Source organism: Antechinus flavipes, chromosome X, assembly GCF_016432865.1.
Source record: "Antechinus flavipes isolate AdamAnt ecotype Samford, QLD, Australia chromosome X, AdamAnt_v2, whole genome shotgun sequence".
NCBI lineage: Eukaryota > Metazoa > Chordata > Mammalia > Dasyuromorphia > Dasyuridae > Antechinus > Antechinus flavipes.
Window position 1 is genome coordinate 14,159,642 of NC_067404.1, and position 17,128 is coordinate 14,176,769.

At 40.4% G+C, this 17,128-nt stretch overlaps 2 protein-coding genes across 3 annotated transcripts in view; both read right to left on the reverse strand.

The window, feature by feature from the left end:
* LOC127542417 (protein bicaudal D homolog 2-like) overlaps positions 1–583 on the reverse strand; it is a 41,532-nt gene extending 40,949 nt beyond the window's left edge. Inside the window, exon 1 of one of the 2 annotated variants that reach the window (XM_051967986.1) lies at positions 473–583. Coding sequence is in view for 1 of the 2 variants with exons in the window: in XM_051967985.1 (XP_051823945.1) it covers positions 120–127 (8 nt within the window). In the remaining variant the exon portion in view is untranslated. Of the gene's footprint in view, positions 1–119; positions 271–472 lie in introns of those variants that run through there. The other variant, XM_051967985.1, reaches the window with a different exon arrangement.
* Positions 584–4,320: 3,737 nt separating this feature from the next.
* Positions 4,321–17,128, reverse strand: part of TKTL1 (transketolase like 1) — a 35,397-nt gene continuing 22,589 nt past the window's right edge. Inside the window, exons 5-14 of the mRNA XM_051968164.1 lie at positions 16,624–16,815; positions 15,830–15,957; positions 13,930–14,123; positions 12,510–12,674; positions 12,273–12,429; positions 9,584–9,714; positions 7,866–7,949; positions 6,055–6,151; positions 5,750–5,869; positions 4,321–5,230 (exon numbers count right to left, since the gene is read on the reverse strand). Coding sequence (XP_051824124.1) covers positions 5,058–5,230; positions 5,750–5,869; positions 6,055–6,151; positions 7,866–7,949; positions 9,584–9,714; positions 12,273–12,429; positions 12,510–12,674; positions 13,930–14,123; positions 15,830–15,957; positions 16,624–16,815 — 1,441 coding nt within the window. The 3' untranslated portion in view covers positions 4,321–5,057. The remainder of the gene's footprint in view (positions 5,231–5,749; positions 5,870–6,054; positions 6,152–7,865; positions 7,950–9,583; positions 9,715–12,272; positions 12,430–12,509; positions 12,675–13,929; positions 14,124–15,829; positions 15,958–16,623; positions 16,816–17,128) is intronic.

Consider the following 17,128-nt stretch of genomic DNA (forward strand, 5'->3'; position numbering starts at 1 on the left):
ACGAGTCTCTTATGCTATGAACCCGCCCCATCTTGGGTGGGGTGGCGGGTAGACGTTGTGGCTATGAATTAATTAACAAACATCTAGGTCCCCCCTCATTTCCCAATCTTCCGCCTTACCTTTTCATGAGAGCTTCCGAACGCCAGATCAAAAGAAGTTGCGCAGCTGCTTTTCCTCTTACCTGGGTGGGGCAAGCCTTCCAACCCGCAGCCAAGACAGCCGTGGGCGGACGGGCTTGACGGCCACAGGTAGCCGGCGCAGCCGCGTGGACCCGCAGCTTTGGTCTTCGCCGGTGCGCGTGCGCGGCGTTAGGGTGTGAGCCACGCCCCTTCTCCCGCCCCCTTCAGAGCTCCACCCAGGGCTGCGGGGACCGGCTTCACCTTCGTCACTGTTCCAGCTCCTTCGAGAGAGGAGTGGACCTAGAGGGATGGCTAGTCTGCTGCCCCCTCCCCACTTATATATACTAGCATACCTCCTGAGGCCGGGGCAACGTCTCTCTCAGCCCGTTGAGCCCGGCGCGGTGGTTTGAAACTCCTCCAGCGTCTAACGGTCCCCTCGGGCTACATCGAGGATACCGATTTGCCGGCTCGCTTGTCCCGCCCCCTTCTCTCGCCCCATTCCCCCTAGCGCGCCTCTCGGAGAGCAGGAAAACTGATTGGCAAGGGCCGCCGTCGAAAGAACCAATTAGAAACGCATTCTCTCTGACCTCAATGCCGCAGTGCTTCGCTTGGTGCGACGGTCTATCCGCAGTGTCGGCCCTATTTTCCTGAAGTCTAGACCCGCCTCCGAGGCCTTGTCCCGCCTCCGGCGGTCCGACGCTATAGGGAAGGAGGCGGGGTGGGAGTCAAGGGTGCGAAAGGGACTCGAAACTTGGGCAGCCCCCTGAGTGGCTACCGTTTGGGACGAGCCCGAGCCCATTAGGACGTAGGGGACGAAGCCCCCGACTTGGGGCTGAAGGGGCATTCGGAGTAGCCGCAGCCTTGGCTCTGACCGCTTGGGCACGAGCTTTATTATGGGCTGATATAATTGACCCAATGAGTAAAGGACCGGATAGGGGGGCCGATGAGTTAAAGGACCCCACAAAAGTAGGAGAAATCTCCCCCTCCCCCCGTAACGTTGTTCTGGAAACCATAACATGTAGAGGAAAAAGATTAGGGTTGTGTGCCAAAGCCTGGATGAGGCACGTTGGCTGCAAGTGCTGGAGAAATCCCCTACCCCCTGGGGGTCAGGGGTGAGGTCCCCCTACCGAGCTCCCCAGAGAAGGATAGAGAAGGCTGACCCCATCGCAGGAGTGGCCAGCCGTTGGGAGGAAGGGAGAATGGAACCAACTTGTTCAAATAAACATCTCTTAGGATAAGCATTTGGTACAGTGAGGAACAACTAAAGGACTGACTCCACAAGACCTGAGGTTCTCTAACGCTGGTTGTGTAGCCATCAACTCCACCCCCAAGTCCTTACTGTGTACCCACTGTGAGCTAGACTTTGGGGATAGCATACAAAAGGAGCTCAGACTTCTGCATAAGATTTGTAAAAGATCTGTTACCTCATCAAATCCTTACATCGATCCCTTAAAATAAGTTAAATTACTTTTCTTCACTTTTCAGCTCAGGAAACTTGAGTATTTGAGGCAGGATTTGAAGTCGGGAATTCCAGACTCCAGGTCCAGTATTCCACTCACTTTGTCAGGTTGCTTCCAAAACTACTGAAATACAAGTAAGTTGCTGCTGAAGGCAGCTGCATAAGCATAGTGGGGATTGGGAAGACCTAAATTCAAATGTGGCAAGTCACTTAACCTTTTCCTTCCTTCAACAGTAAAATGGAGTCTATAATAGCAATTACCTCGTAGGATTATTGTGAGGATCAAATGGGATACATAGGGGTATCTGGTACATAGGACTTAAAATAACTGCTTATTTTCTTCTTTCCCTTGTTATTTGTGGAATTTCCACACCAGAAATTCCCCAAATGGATTGGGAACCAAAAAAAAAACAAAAAAAAACCACTATGATCATTTCATTTTGCCTCCACAAAGCCCATAGATAGGTAAAGGTTCCAGAGAGACAAATAGGGCCCACCCTTGTTCACATCTAATTAGCTAGGAAAGAAGTGTTTAAATCCTGGCTACTGGGGAGAAGGGGAATGACATATTTTACCCAAAGTAGACAAAGCTGCTCCTCTTACTAAAGGAATAGATAGATTAGATAGGGCTTGCCCATTCTTCCCCCAAAAGCCTTAGTCATTTTTATTTCCCAAAACCAACCTGCCTGCCAACTAAAATGTCTCTGGAGGAATAAGATGGAAAACAAAATATGGGCTTTCACCCAATCTTCCATCAGCATTGCTTGCAAAGTTAACATGTGAGCTTCTTGAGTCAAAGAAGCCCTTCTCATGTAGTCTCTCTCCCCCTGATTTGATAACACTAAAACAGAGCTATAGAGGGATAAAATGCACACTCTTACTGCCAAAGGTGTGTTGTTGAGTTACCCATTCTGTGGCCCATTTCTTCCAAGACAACAGTCAACAGCTTTGGACTTGAGAAAGAATGGCTTTAGTATATGAACTAGGAAAAAAAAAGGAATCCTAGTGTAGAAGATCCTATGCTGGCCCTGAAGTTAATAAAACCAGGGTTCAAATCCAGCCTCAGATACTGGGCTGAGAGACTGGACAAGTGAGTTCAGTAAGCTCAGCCCAGGTTTCTTTTATAAAATAAAAAGCACCTATTTTACTAGGGTTGTTGTGAATGTCAAAATAAATCAAGAACTTTATAAACTTTAAAATACATGGCTTTTTGTTCTTCCAATTCTTTGTGACCCCTTTTGGGGTTTTCTTGGCAAAGATACTGGAATGGTTTACCATTTCCTTTTCCAACTCATTTTACAATTAAGAAACTGAAGCAAACAGGATGAAGTGACTTGCTTAGGATCACACAGTTCAGATGTATCTGAGGTTAGATTTGAACTCCAGGCCTGGTACTCTGCTTCAGGATCATTTTGCTGCTCTAAAGATAGGTGGCTATGTACATATTTTGTTCTACTTAGGTTAGTAGCCAACTCTCACATATCTTTGGTAAAATTTAACCAACTTGATTCAGGCCAATTCCATAGATTTGTGATGGATAGAAGCATTTGCATCCAGAAAGAGAACTGTGGGGACTAAATATGGATCACAATATAGTATTTTCACTTTTTTGTTGTTTGCTTGCTTTTTGTTTTCTTTCTCATGTTTTTCCTTTCTGATCTGATTTTTCTTGTGCAGCATGATAAATGTGGAAATATGTGTAGAAGAATTGCACATTCCAGATAGCTAGACCTCCCCTAGCAGTCTAGGGGAGGGGTGAAGAGAAGGGAAGGAGAAAATTTTGGAACACAAGGTTTTGCAAGGGTGAATATTGAAAACTATCTTTGCATATATTTTTAAAATAAAAAGCTATTATTTAATAAGAAAAAAAGTTAACCAACTGCAAATTTGGAGCAAGGGCCAATGGTGAAAATACTAACAAGAACAAAAGGATATGGGAAAAAACCAGGAGGGTATTATTCAAACGTGAGGGGTAGCATGGCATGGGGTCTTGTAACTGAATGTAGGGGTTGTTTATTTTCAGTAAATGTTTGATTTATATATACCTATATTTGTGTGTGTGTGTATTTGAATATACCTATATACCTGGGGTCATGTAAAAATGTTTTGGGTGAAAAGGGGTCATGAGAAATAACTGTTTGGACATGTATACATATATTGTATTTAACTTATACTTCAACATATTTAACATGTATTGGTCAACCTGCCATCTGGGGGAAGGGGTGGGGGGAAGGAAGGGAAAAGTTGGAACAAACAGTCTTGCAATTGTCAATGCGGAAAAATTACCCATGCATATATCTTGTAAATAAAAACCTATAATAAAAAAAATTTTCTTCATATGAAAAAAAAAGAAAGAGGGGAAAAAGAAGAGCTGACTTAGTGGATAAAGTATCCAGATTTGGAGTCAGAAAGTTCTGGAGGCAAAGTCCCACCTTTATCATGTACTCAAAATCGAAAGGTTGCTATTTAATAATATAGATCCTCTCCACATATATGCCACTTTCAAAGAGGCATATGGAAGGACATTCAAGGTCATAATTAGACAAACAGCAATTAGTTGGTATAACTTTTTGGAAAAAAATAAAACCCCATTTTTTTCAGGCTTTAAAGAAAAAATTCTTGGTAGAACTGGAAATTGGTAAAACTCAGTTTTCTACTCTTTGATAGAAACATTCACTTGGGATGACAGTGAAAGTTGACCTAAGTCAAGAATGCAGATTCCAAAGCAATAAATAACATCAATTGTTTAATACCTTTTTATTGTTAACTCACATCCTCAAGTGTGTTGCTATAATTAAGTAAGTAGTCTTAGTCTGGACATCTAGAAAATTTAACAGTCAAGAGAGCTCACAACACATAACCACAAGATGGCATAGATTGACCAGAACTAGTGGGTTGGTTTTGTTTGTTTGTTTTGCATAATCTCCTTGTAGAAGGAATATAGCAAAGGAAGCTGTACATCATAAAAAATCTTAAGCCTGTTTTGTGGTCCCAGAAAATGAGACCTGAAATGTAAGCAGTTTATGAAAATAAGAGGCAACTTCATTAATCCACTGTTCAGGAAGTTACAGGTATGCTATTGTTTCGTGAAAGTTTGAGCTGCGAAAAAAGAATCGTAGAATTTCTTTGCCATCCACACTGTTCAGTCTTCACACGCAAAATCACACTTTTAGAAATTACAAATAAGTACACCCATCTGCTTCAAAAACTGGTTCTCTCTACTTTCTCCCCCCAACTCCCATTACTTCTAGACTTATCAGAACTCTTACACGCTATATAGTGAAAAGTTATAGCAGCATTTCTATGCACAATCCACACTTCAACAACAACTTAAACAACCTAGAGCTGCTGAACAACAAACAGAAAAGGCATTAGCTGCCCTTGTTATTAAAAACCTTCACATCTTTGAAACTATGACTTCAAAAACCCCACAAAGATGTCAACTTCTTAAACCAAAGCTGACAATGCTGATTTTTTTTTTAGCTGGCCACAATCGATTTCACAGCATTTACGATATATCTGGCACTGATACCAAACATATCAAGCAATTCTGCAGGTTTTCCACTTCGAGGCACCCCAGACACTGCCAGCTGATGAACACTGATGTCAGGCATACCAGAAACAGCTGCACACACAGCTTCCCCGATACCACCTAGAAAAGAGAGAAAAAAGTCAGCTTGAGAGCATAACAAAATGTCTCAGCTTCTATAGAGACTACTCTATTCGTTACTACTCTGACCTGGGAGAATGTTAGAACTAGAAGGGGCAGAAGTACTATGTAGTTAGCATTTCAAATCCTAGGAGCAAGTTCACTTTGTTGAAATCTTGACTCGATATTGCCTAGTAGATGGGGGGGGGGGGGGAGGGGGGAGGAGGGCGGCTGGAGAGGGGACTGATAATCAAGTTTCCAGAATAGTGATCAGTGAAGAAAGGCCTGGACCCAGTTTAACATTTTTTATAAATTCAAGGAATTAGTGTTTTCATCAGTCTCCAAAATCAGCATTATTTCTAGATTTTTTGTCTGACCATTTACAGGTTAGAAATTGATCTCCTATAAAATTGATTTCCTATTGACCTTAAAGTTGTAGTACCATTCCCATACACAGTATCACTTTACCAAAAAGTTCTTCAGACAGGCACATGAGTGAAAATGCTTCAATCAGTCACTCACCTTCTTTATAATGATCCTCGACAGTAATAATACGCCCCTCTGTTACTCTGGCACTAGAAAGGATTGTGGCACGATCCAAGGGCTTGATGGTGAATAGGTCAATGACTCGAATAGAAATGCCTGAAAGACCAAAAGGAGAGCTAAGAGTCAGTATATTTAGGGAAGGAGGGAAGTGAAAATAAAAAGAACAGCCAAGGAATGTACCAATTCAGGCACAAAGTCTTATTATCTTTACTCAGATGTATAACATAATTCTTTTTAAAAAATTCTGTGTGTAATATAATTCTCAATTCTTAATGTATTACCTTCTTTAGAAAGTTCCGCAGCAGCTGCTAAAGCTTCATGGAGGGTAACTCCAGCTCCAATAACTGTGGCTTTGTCATCTGCACTCTGATAGATCACCTGGTAAAAATGTTAAAAAATAGAAGGGGCACAGGTTAGGATATAGATGGCATCTTACATTCTAGAAGGCTTTAGTTTTGTTTTTTTAACTTTATTTTTGGTTCCAAATTCTTTTTCTTCCTCCACCTCCTCCTTCAATTTGACTGAAACTTAGCTTTTCCCTGAAACTCTTGCCATTCAAGCCTTCAATTTCCCCTCTCCGTTGTTCCCTTTGTCTACAAACATGCTCAGGTCTTCCTTATGCTGAAATACAAACCCCAAACCACATACACCATAAACCTGAGGAAACATAAGGACAAAGTAATCCACCTCTCTCCCTTTCTAATCGCCAAACTTCTAGAAAGAGACCTCTTTATTTGCTGCTTCCACATATTTCTCTTCAAAGTGACACAGCACTAAAAAGAAATTTTCACTGTGGTTTTTTTTTTTCCAATTTTGTGGGGCTATTGGCTCAGCTTTTCCTTGCTATCTGCTCATTTAATTGCAGAGACCTGTGATCTATTGGAATCAAGAATCTGGATCTTGCAATATTTAGTAGTAACATGGGTATTTGATTCATATTGGGCCATTCATTCCATAGTTTGGGGATATACTTGTCTTTTTTGAAAATCAGCCCTTTTTGTCTTTCTAAAAATTCTGCCTTTTTTTATATAGCACATAAGCCATCCATGGCCATACATCTATATTTATGTTGTTGTGTGTTTTGATTCTCTCTCACTTGTGTACACAAACACACATACACACACACACACACACACACACACACACACACATATATATACACTTACCTTAAACTCATAACCTGTTACATGAATTCACATCCTAAATCATTATCAAACGATTTATCTCTTAGGTGGGTTAAAAATATAAAAGATGTGGGAGCAGAAACAAATGTAGATCCTCTGAATGACAGGCATCATCTCCAAATGAACAAAAGTTAAAAACATGTGCACCATATACAGGTTGAGCTAAAGGTAACATACTACAAAAATTAGAATTAGCATGAATCTTAAGTGCTAAATCAAATATTTAGATTACAGATGTCAAGCCCCAGTGTGGCCCATTAGTCTATAACACTCCCAAGTGCCACTGAACCAGATTCAAATATAAATGTGAAATGCTTTCATATAGATAACACAACACTTAAAAAAAAACTTTCAATAGGCAACTACAGGAATCTTTGTGTAGACTTAAGTTGGACACCACTGATTTAGAGTATTGTTATTAAGCTGCCTACTGGTAAGCAATGGACTCTAAAAATGCTTTTTTATAGCAATTCTAAAAACAGTCAACTGACTTTTTAGCAATAGACTGGAGTACTGGCATAAATAATTGTCATCTCTGAAATAACTGAAGCTAACATCTGAATGTGTTAACCCTTTGGAAGCTGCTACAGACAAGAAAAATGAATTTTCCTCCTCCCACCCCAAAGAAGCAGTCCTCAGGGATGCTGCTTAGTTAGAATTCAACTAGTAGACTAGGCTTGTGAGTAATTTGGAAAATAAAAGAACTGTTCGATTCAAGCTAGAGTTAAATTATTCACTTGAATGATGTCCCTCCATGAGGAGAAGCAACCGATGGCTTGCTGCAATGAGGAAAAGTAGTTTTCAGAACAGAAAGGACTAATCACAGGAGAGAATGAAGTACAGAAAACCATCCACAGGAAAAGGAGAGAAAATAAGTGAGAACTTAAAGCCTTTTTTTTTTTTTTTACCTTGGCCTGTCCAATCTTAAAGTTTTCAAAGGGAGAATAAATAACTGAGGTAGCTGGTCTGCTGGTTCGGATGAAGCACATTCCCTAAAGTAAATATAAAAACAAGAGTTTATATTTCAGAAATCAAAGTTATAAATTCTTTTTAAAAAAATTATTAATTAGAAAGAAAAAGGTGGGGGGGGAAGAGCAAGCTAGTAAGAGTTAATGCCAGTCTCTTCTAGTGAAGGAAGTCTGTATTCTGGGCAAAAAAACTGACAAGGAAACATCTAATTAAACTCATTCCTACAATGGCCTTTCCATTCAGACACAAAACAAAGGAAGCACCCAGTTAATTCCATCAGAGAAAACCTTTACATGCTAAAATATCCACTGGAGCTGACAGATATACCTGAGATACTCTGTTATATCTGCAAGTCTTTCATGAAGCAGCCTTCCTCCTTTAGGGATGGGGAGCTGGATGGAAACTCAGCAAATACAATTCAGACAAGATGGATACGAAAAACACTTTTACCATCACTAAGGTAATTCTGGGACAAGTTAGCATGACTTGACTCCTCTCACCAAAATGAAGCATTATTATTAATATTAACTAATTAATATACCCATGAATAAGCTCACACATCACAATAAAGAAGCCCAGGATATTTAAGAGCTCAATATTCAGTCTAGCACTTCAAAAGTCTCTAATATAGTCTCATTCCTCAAACACTATTGTTTAAAAGCTGCTGTGGCTCGACGGTTAATTCCCCTCTCCAACTCTCCAAATTTAGCTTGGATGGTCCTCAGACAAGAAACCTACCATCCATGGTTGGGCCCAGTTCAATGGCATCAACAATTTGTGTTCCACTGGCAGAGCCTTTCAGAATTAAGTCAAAAACCACCGAGTCCATAATAAAGACTTCAGTGGAAGAAATGCTCAATCTTAATAATTTGTCTTTAGCAATGAGAGTATGAAATGTTTGTATATCTGTGTTCTTCGTTTAATTGCTTAAGCTTCTAGTCATATAATCAACCAAATCAATAAGCATTTCTTAACTATTTCCTACATGCCAAGTTCCGTACCAAGCATTAGAGACACAAAGAAGGGCAAAACCTCAAAAAACAGTTGCTGCCTTCAAGGAGTTTCCTAATTAACTGGGAAACAACACAGAAATAAATACATACATAAGAGATATCCAATGCTCAGTGTCAGTAATCCATTAGATTGCAAATTACAGGAAAAAGAAATAAATCAATGCCAACTACCAAGCATGTCTCATCTACAAGGCCCTCAAATGTGGTGATTTGACTGCCTTATGGAGATAAAATCTAATCCCAAATTAGTAACAGAGACCAGAAGGGTGCAAAAAGCATTAAATGGAAGGTAAGAGGTCCTGGATTCAAATCCCAGCTCAATCACTTACTACTTCCAAGTGACAAGTTATTACCTCACTGGGCCTCAGTTTCATCTGTGTAAAATGAGAAGGCCAGTCTAAATGAACTCTCAAGGTCCCTTCTTACTTAACCTGTGATCCTAAGAAGCATCTTTTGCCTAAGCCAGTATCGTTCTAAATTGAGGGTCTCTTTTGTGAGAGTTAAGTAAAGCCTATGGGCCCCTTCTCAGGATGTTTTTAAATGCATAAAATAAATTATATATGATTTTTAAAAAATCAATTATATTGAAATTTTTTAAAACAAGTCCACAAACCTCAGGTTAAGAATCTCTGCTATAAATATACCTTGGTATTGGCAGCCAAATGAACAGCATATTCTGTAGAAACAGCATCACTTGGATAGAAAACAGTACAATTGGGAACAGTTCTGAACATGGCTAGATCCTCCAGAGCCATCTGGGAGGGCCCATCTTCACCTGAGAGAAATCATAAGAAAAAGAGAACTTAGCTCAGGCCAGCACCAACCATTTCAATCCAATTCTCCCAATAATGTCTATTATATGTGGAATACACAGTGCCAGGGATATACAGAGGCCAGATCTGTTCAGGTCTCCAAAGCTTTCTTTAGTTATAGTCTTCCTGCCTCATAAGTAGGGTTACCTTCTTTCTCTTCAATAGGCTAACTTCTCTCTAGCCCTTCATGGAAATAATGGAAGGGGATAAACAACTAAACTACTGTACTATCTGAGCTTCACAAGATACCTTTTTAAAAAAATAATGCCCAACCCCTGTGCAAGATCAGAATCTGATCTAAGTAGACACATAGCCCAAATTACTGGCCACCTCTGCCTCTTAATATACTCAAGCTCAGGAAGAGTATCTAGGCAAACTTTTTAAACTACTTAGAAACCCAGTTTGCTTCTGAAATGATTTTTTTGGAGATATATACACAAATCTTCAAGTGCTAGATCAATGTTAACTAACATCATCATCGTTGTTGTTAATGATCAACTCCATGATTATATGGTCTACACCAGTGATTACTCACCAAGGAGTGATCACCTAAATCACCAAATTCAGTGTCATTATTTTTGCTCACTCTGAGGCACTTGACACTGAACGTTCACATCTCCTTGAAGTGTGATCCCTCACAGCTCACACTTCTTTAGCATATCTTGGAAGTATTATCTCTACACATTATCTACACATGAATTTTCACAAGTTGGTACACTAGGTATAGTAGAAAAAAGATAACCATGTTTGAGATCAAAGGGCCTCTTTTGAACCTCAGCTCTATAAGACTGGGCATGTCACCTTCATCTCTCTGGGCTGGGCTGGACTAGATTAGATGTGCTCTCAGATCCCTTCCAGTTCTAAGTCCCAGCTCTAACTCCTGTAAAGGAGGTATTATTATTATCATCGCCATTTTATAGATGAATAAACTGAGGATCAGAATCACTCAGCTAAGTGTCTAAGGTAGGTTTCAAAACCAGGACTTCCTGCCTCCAAATAAAGAATTATATCCACCATCTTCCTCTTTTGGCATCTTCTACACAGCACAATCTTGATTTTCTTGTCTCCTCTCTTCCTTCTCCTTCTACCTAAGTGCTTTCAAATGTTTTGTCTTTGGTTTTCTGTTCTTCTCTCTCCACATGTTCTCACTCAAACATAGCATCTTCTCTCTTAATTTCCATGGAGAGATCTCCCAAAGCTTCTCTCTCACCTACCCTCAAGTTCTAGATTATAAACTATCTACGAGACATTGCTTCTTGGATATCCCACCATTATCTTAATTGAAACACTTTTAAAACTAAACTCATAATGACTCACTCCCCTGTCCCAATCAAAATTGCTTCAACTTCCAAACCATATCATTTCAGTCACCATTTTTTCTACCCACCTGGGCTAGAAATCTTGGCTACCCAATATGCTTCAAATTCACTTTTTTTTTCTCTATTCCTATCACTATCAGCCTAGTCCAGAGTCTCATTACCTCGTACCTACATAATTGTAATACCTGTCTACTTGCTATTCTTCACTTCTTCCTTCTTAAGCCTATCCTATCTTTTACTATCAAACTAACTTCCCTAAAGCACCCTTATGTCATTCCCTTGCTTAAGCCTACGATGTCTAGTTATTGTCTGTCACACATTTAAGTGCAAACTCTTCTGCTTGGTTTTCTAGAGCCACCCTTTTTGGACTCTATCCTACCAATAAGGCTGGTCTCCTCAGTGTCCTCCTAAAACACCATATTCACCTCTATGCCATTGTTATTTTCCCTACCCGGATGGCTTCCCTTCTCCCTTTAGCTAAAGCCTTGTAGGCCTAGCTCAGACCCCATCTCCTCTTCCTATATTGATCTCTTTCATGTACTTACAATCCATCCCTTAATCGTTTAACCATTTAATTCTTTGCTAAAGATTCTGTTTAACTTAGCTTTGCCTCCCCAGGTAGATTCTTAAGCAGGAGACTTATCCTATTTTTTTCTATCCATTCACAGGATCTAGCACCACAATAGTCATATATATGGCACCTAATAAATACAGGCTAATTTATAATTACTGAAACTGAAAACAGTGAAATAGGTTGTCTAATGGGCTGCCTGTAGTTTGATGAGCCAAGATCACATGACTTCTTCTTTCAAAAGACTTATTTAAAACATAAGAGGTTACATGGTAAAGTAGATAGAAGATTGGCCTTGTAGTCAGCTCAAGTCTTGCCTCTTACACACACTAGCTGCATAATACTGAACAAATGGCAGGCCTAGAGACTCATCTAGGATACTGAGAAGTTATCAGTTATAGATCAGCTGCTGATCTGTATCTGTGGAGAGAGTTTTCACACCAGAAGTTCCCTACATCAATGGGATGTAGGTCTGGACCCTGCACCATCTCCACTCCCACACGAAACAAATACAAAATATATTCGGACTCATGGTTTTATGGATATACTTTACAATAATTAGTTCGCTGGAACTAAGAATAAAAAAACAAAGAAAAGATAGAATTCTGATTAGGTATGAGACAGTTCATACCAATGGAGACGCCACAGTGGGAACCACTAAGGTTGATATTGGTTTGAGAGATGGCCCCCATCCTGATATGATCAAAAGCTCTGGTAAAGAAGGCAGCAAAGGTGCTGGCAAACGCAATGGTCCGGTTTCGAGTGGCACAGCCCAGTGCCACGCTTACCTATAACAGAGAAAGCAATGAGTTAGGAGACAAGAGTAACTCATGTGCTCTGAGAGCTACCTGCAGCAACCGACACTCACCATGTTCTGCTCAGCAATAAAGCACTCGATGAAGCGTTCTGGATGCTCCTTCTTAAACAGCTCTGAAAAGGTAGAATTTTTCGTGTCTCCATCTAAAGCAATCACACGATCATTTGCATGGCCTAGCTTAGCCAGGGCAGCACCATAGGCTTTTCTGGTGGCCACCTAGAAAAAAAAGGGTGATAGATTACAGATGTACAGCGAGGGGACTTTGCCAAGAGACTAAATCTGTTAATAAATCCCCATCTAGGAAAAAAGTGACTAAAATTCATTCATTCTCAAGACTCTAAAAGGAGATCACTAAGGATAAGGAAAAATAAGCATCTGCCTACACCAAATACACTCAGTTTCCCCAAGCAAATAAAAAAGTGGGAAAAAAGTAGTATCATCTTATGTTAATATATGGTGGACTCCTTGACATACAAAATAAGCACAATTGCTTATTTTACTTTTTACTACAAGTAGGATTCTGACATATGAACCTCAAAACTCCCATGCTGCAAAAACTGCAGGATCACTATCAATATTGGTTTTGATCCGCTGATTCAACCCCTGAATTCAATTCATCAAGTATTTATTAAATGTAATGGAAAGACGACAGGATCTGAAGTGTGAGGACATGGGTTTAAACCCATGTTCAAAGCCCTTTTACTTACTAATTGTGAACTTAGGTCAGTTTCTTCCCTTCTCTGGAGGGTTCCTTCCAGCTCTAAGTGCCTACTATGTGCAAGATACCATAGCAGGCATTGAGGATTCAGAGTCAAATAAGGGACAATACAGGTCCCCTGCTCTAGAACCCAGCTTCTTAAACTGTGGACCACTAGTCTATATGGGGTCCTGTGGGGGGGGGGGTTCACAAAATTATGATTTATTATCAGTAAATGTTTTATTTGCATACCTATGTACCCAGTCATGTTAAAATTTCTTGGGTAAAAAGGAGTTATGAGTAGAAAAAGTTTAAGATGCCCTGCTCCAGAGAAGCTGACAGTAAACTTGGGGCTACAGCATGTCAAACACATAATATTCCTTCGGATCATCCAAGGAGGGAAAGAACACTAGCGAGCAGAAGAGAAATCCAGAAAGGCTTTCTGAAGAGCTGTGAATCCGAAAGATCAAAACAGAGCCCCAAGTATCTAAGCAGTCCACAAATGCATGTGAACAGGTACTCGGTCCAAGGTGAAAATAGGACACTACTCAGCAGCAAGAATGCTTCCTTAATTCTTCCTTAGCCATTTCAAAGTCAAGTAAATAGGACCACATAGAATAACTACTAGACCGTAAGAGAGAGGGAGAGGCTATTTTTATTGCTCATTAACCAGTACTGAAAGAGCCTATTTACAAGACAAATAAAGAATTTTAATTTTAACCTTGTGACTTAGTTTATTACCACTAATCCTTAAAAACTATCATCCTAGCTTACCTTGTCCCCAATTTGGTAGGCAGGTAGAGAAGGCATCTTCACATTCATGATATTGATCTCAGGGACATCTTCCACAGGTAGTGGAGGAATCAGGTTCTTATTACTCTGTATCCGGCTCTCGATGGCCTTAAGAATGAAATCCACCTTGTCCTTTGGCATAGGTTTGCCATGCCAGTCTTCTTCGTCTTCAATGCCTAGAATCAAACAATAAACACAGATCAGCAAACTGAACAAAGATAAAGCATCGATGTTAGAAAATGATGGGCCTTCAACAGTCAGCTGGTCTGTTTTCAAGTTTAGTTCACTAAACATTTCTCTATCACCGAGGCTTAAAAGCTTGGTGCAATATGAGCGATCATTTCTGGTAGCAGCTGGTAATTGAGAAAAGACCTTGCCAAAGTAGCCGGAAAGCTCTGTGCATTGCTCAGCAACAAAATCTTATCACTCCTAGCAGTGGCAAGAGTTGTAGGTTTGGAATCCGAAGAGTGTGAATTCTAAAGCCAACTTTGCCGCTTACCATCCTTAAGACCTTGGGCAAATGCTGGGCCGCTGTGAAATTCAAACGTGAATGTATGCAAATAAAGCACTTGCTAAATTATAAATCATTACATAACAACATCTGCATGTCTTACTCACCAGGGGGCAAAGCTCCCAACAGCCCATTTTAGTTACAGGAGGCAGTCAACCACTGCCGATGCTTGCTTACTATGTTAATAGGTTAATAAGTTCACCATGTGCTATGCTCAAAGTTCCTGCCCTCCAGAAGCTCACATTCTAATGCAGAAGACAACATGCAAACAACTAGGTACATACAAGCTATTTCCAGAGTAGAAGAAAGGCAATCTCAGAGGGAGGATAGTAACAGTTTGGGGTGAAGAGTAGACTGGAAGAGAAGATAGGATTTGAATCGAGTCTTGCAGGAAAAAGAGAAACCAAGAAAAAAAAAACTGGAGCATTCTAGGCATGAAAAACAAGTTAGTGAAGAGGCAGAGTTGGGGAAATGGGTCTAGGTTGCCAGAAGGCTTTATTTTTGAATAGAGGGAAGCCACTGGAGCTTATTAAGTAATGGTGACATGGCCAAACCCATACTTTAGATCACTTCTAGAGTTGGGAGACCTGAAGCAGCAAGGAGGCCACCACAAGGGTGTAGGCAAGAGGTGCAAAGAGCCTGAGCCAGAATGTACACAGTGGGGGTACAATACCCACGCCATTTTGTAGTGTTTCTGGGTTCCCAGGTGAAGGACCAAGTGAGAGGTAGAGGGAGGGGGGGAGGGGAGTGACTTTCCCTCGAAGTCAGAGAAACCAGCATTCAAGTCCACTTCTGACACATCCTAGTTGTGTGACTCAGTGTTCCAGGCAACTTTTACTCTCTAAAGTAAATTTTTTTGATGCTGCTTTTTAAATGTCAGTCATTTCTGGAAATATGTCCCTACCCTGAAGTAAAAACGTTGGCCAAGGTTGCCAATGCTTCACCATTCTGACCCAAGAGTCCCCCACCCTTCTTCCCAGAAGACATACGTTTTATTATCTGTTCTCCAGGCACCTGGCTAAGGTAAGTAACTGATTTATATTAGTAAAGGGAATTTCCACACTAGGAGTACTCTACTCATATGAAATACAAGTTTGTATGGAAAAAAAATCATTCTCTCTACTTAAATACATAGAGTAGCCTCTGATTTCAAGGAACTGAGTTTGCATAGGAACATGCCCTCACACCTTAGAAATGAGAAGATATCACCAGCTTATTGCAAGTCTAGGAAGTCCAGTACACACAGTCACAAAGGAAAATTGGTCATTCAGCCACGAACAACACTGCTTATTCATTCAGCCCATGCCAATGTCAGTGTCAAACCTGTGTCAGTTCTCTCCTGTCGTGGGGATAGAGGGAACATTTGCTTACTTGGAATACCACGGCCTTTGAAGGTCTTAGCAACTATAGCAGTAGGTTGGTTCTTCACTTGAGTTGCCTGCCAAAAGATTTCACACAGCTGCTCCACGTCATGGCCATCCACAACATAGGTGTTCCACCTAGCAAAAGACAATTGGTTATAGAAGACCTCTAGCATTTAAGGAGAGCAAACGGGATTCTTCTTAGCATTTCCCACTCAGCTATTTTTCTGGACTTCATCCCATTTAAAAACTGATTATTCTGCAAGATGAAATCAACTCTGAAATTTCCTCTTTCTCAGCACCCCCTGCTCCTGAGATTTTTCTACCCTTATTAGAAAAGGGAGAGAGTAGACACTGAAGACTTCCTCTCAAATCCTCCACCTTTATTAAGAGAGGGACCCAGGGAATTCTCCTCCTCATTTTCTACCCAACTACTTTCTTGGACTTTATCAGTGCCAAAAAATTCATCATTCTGCAAAATGAAATCAATCTTGAAACTCTCACCTCCTCGGACTTTCCCATCCCAACTGCAGGATTCCTTCATGCCCTACTCTGCCCTTTTCAGCTTCTTTTTAAGTGTTATTCCCCCTCATCCTCATTAAACTGTGAATTCCTTGAGGGCAGGACTGTCCTATGGCTTTCTTTGTATCCCCAGCTCTTGGCACATAGTGATAAATGTTTGCTGACTTTTTATTGATTTATGATTTATTATATGATTTATATATATATGTTATATATATATGATTTATTGATTTATGTCATCTAGAAGAAAAGGAAATTAGGAAAAGGAAGGTCATTCCTTACCCAAAAGCTTCACAACGCTTCTGATAGATATCTGTGCAGTGCTGCAAAGGAGCAGCTTCACTTTGTCCCAAACGGTTTACATCAAAGATTGCCACGAGGTTGTCCAGCTTGTAGTGAGAGGCAAAAGCCAAAGCTTCCCAGACAGAACCTTCTGAGGATTCTCCATCTCCCATGAGGCAGTACACCCGGTAACTAGGACCCAAAAAAATACAAGTCTCATCATCCCTGCATGTTGAGATGAGCCAATCAGTCCAAGAGAGAAACTGAGAGACGGATAAAATGATGCTTTCCTGAGGACAGTTATCCAGCATTACCATTCTTCTTAAACTCAATACTATATTGACAAAAAAATTAGGCACTCAAAGTAGATTTTTGCCAAGAGTTACTAAAAGAATTCTAAAGTTCATCTTTAGGGTTTTTATTACTTCAGGACCACAAAGGAAAGGGGAAAAAATCCAATTTTCCCAAAAGCCAATTTCTATAAGTGACAATAAGGAACAAAGGA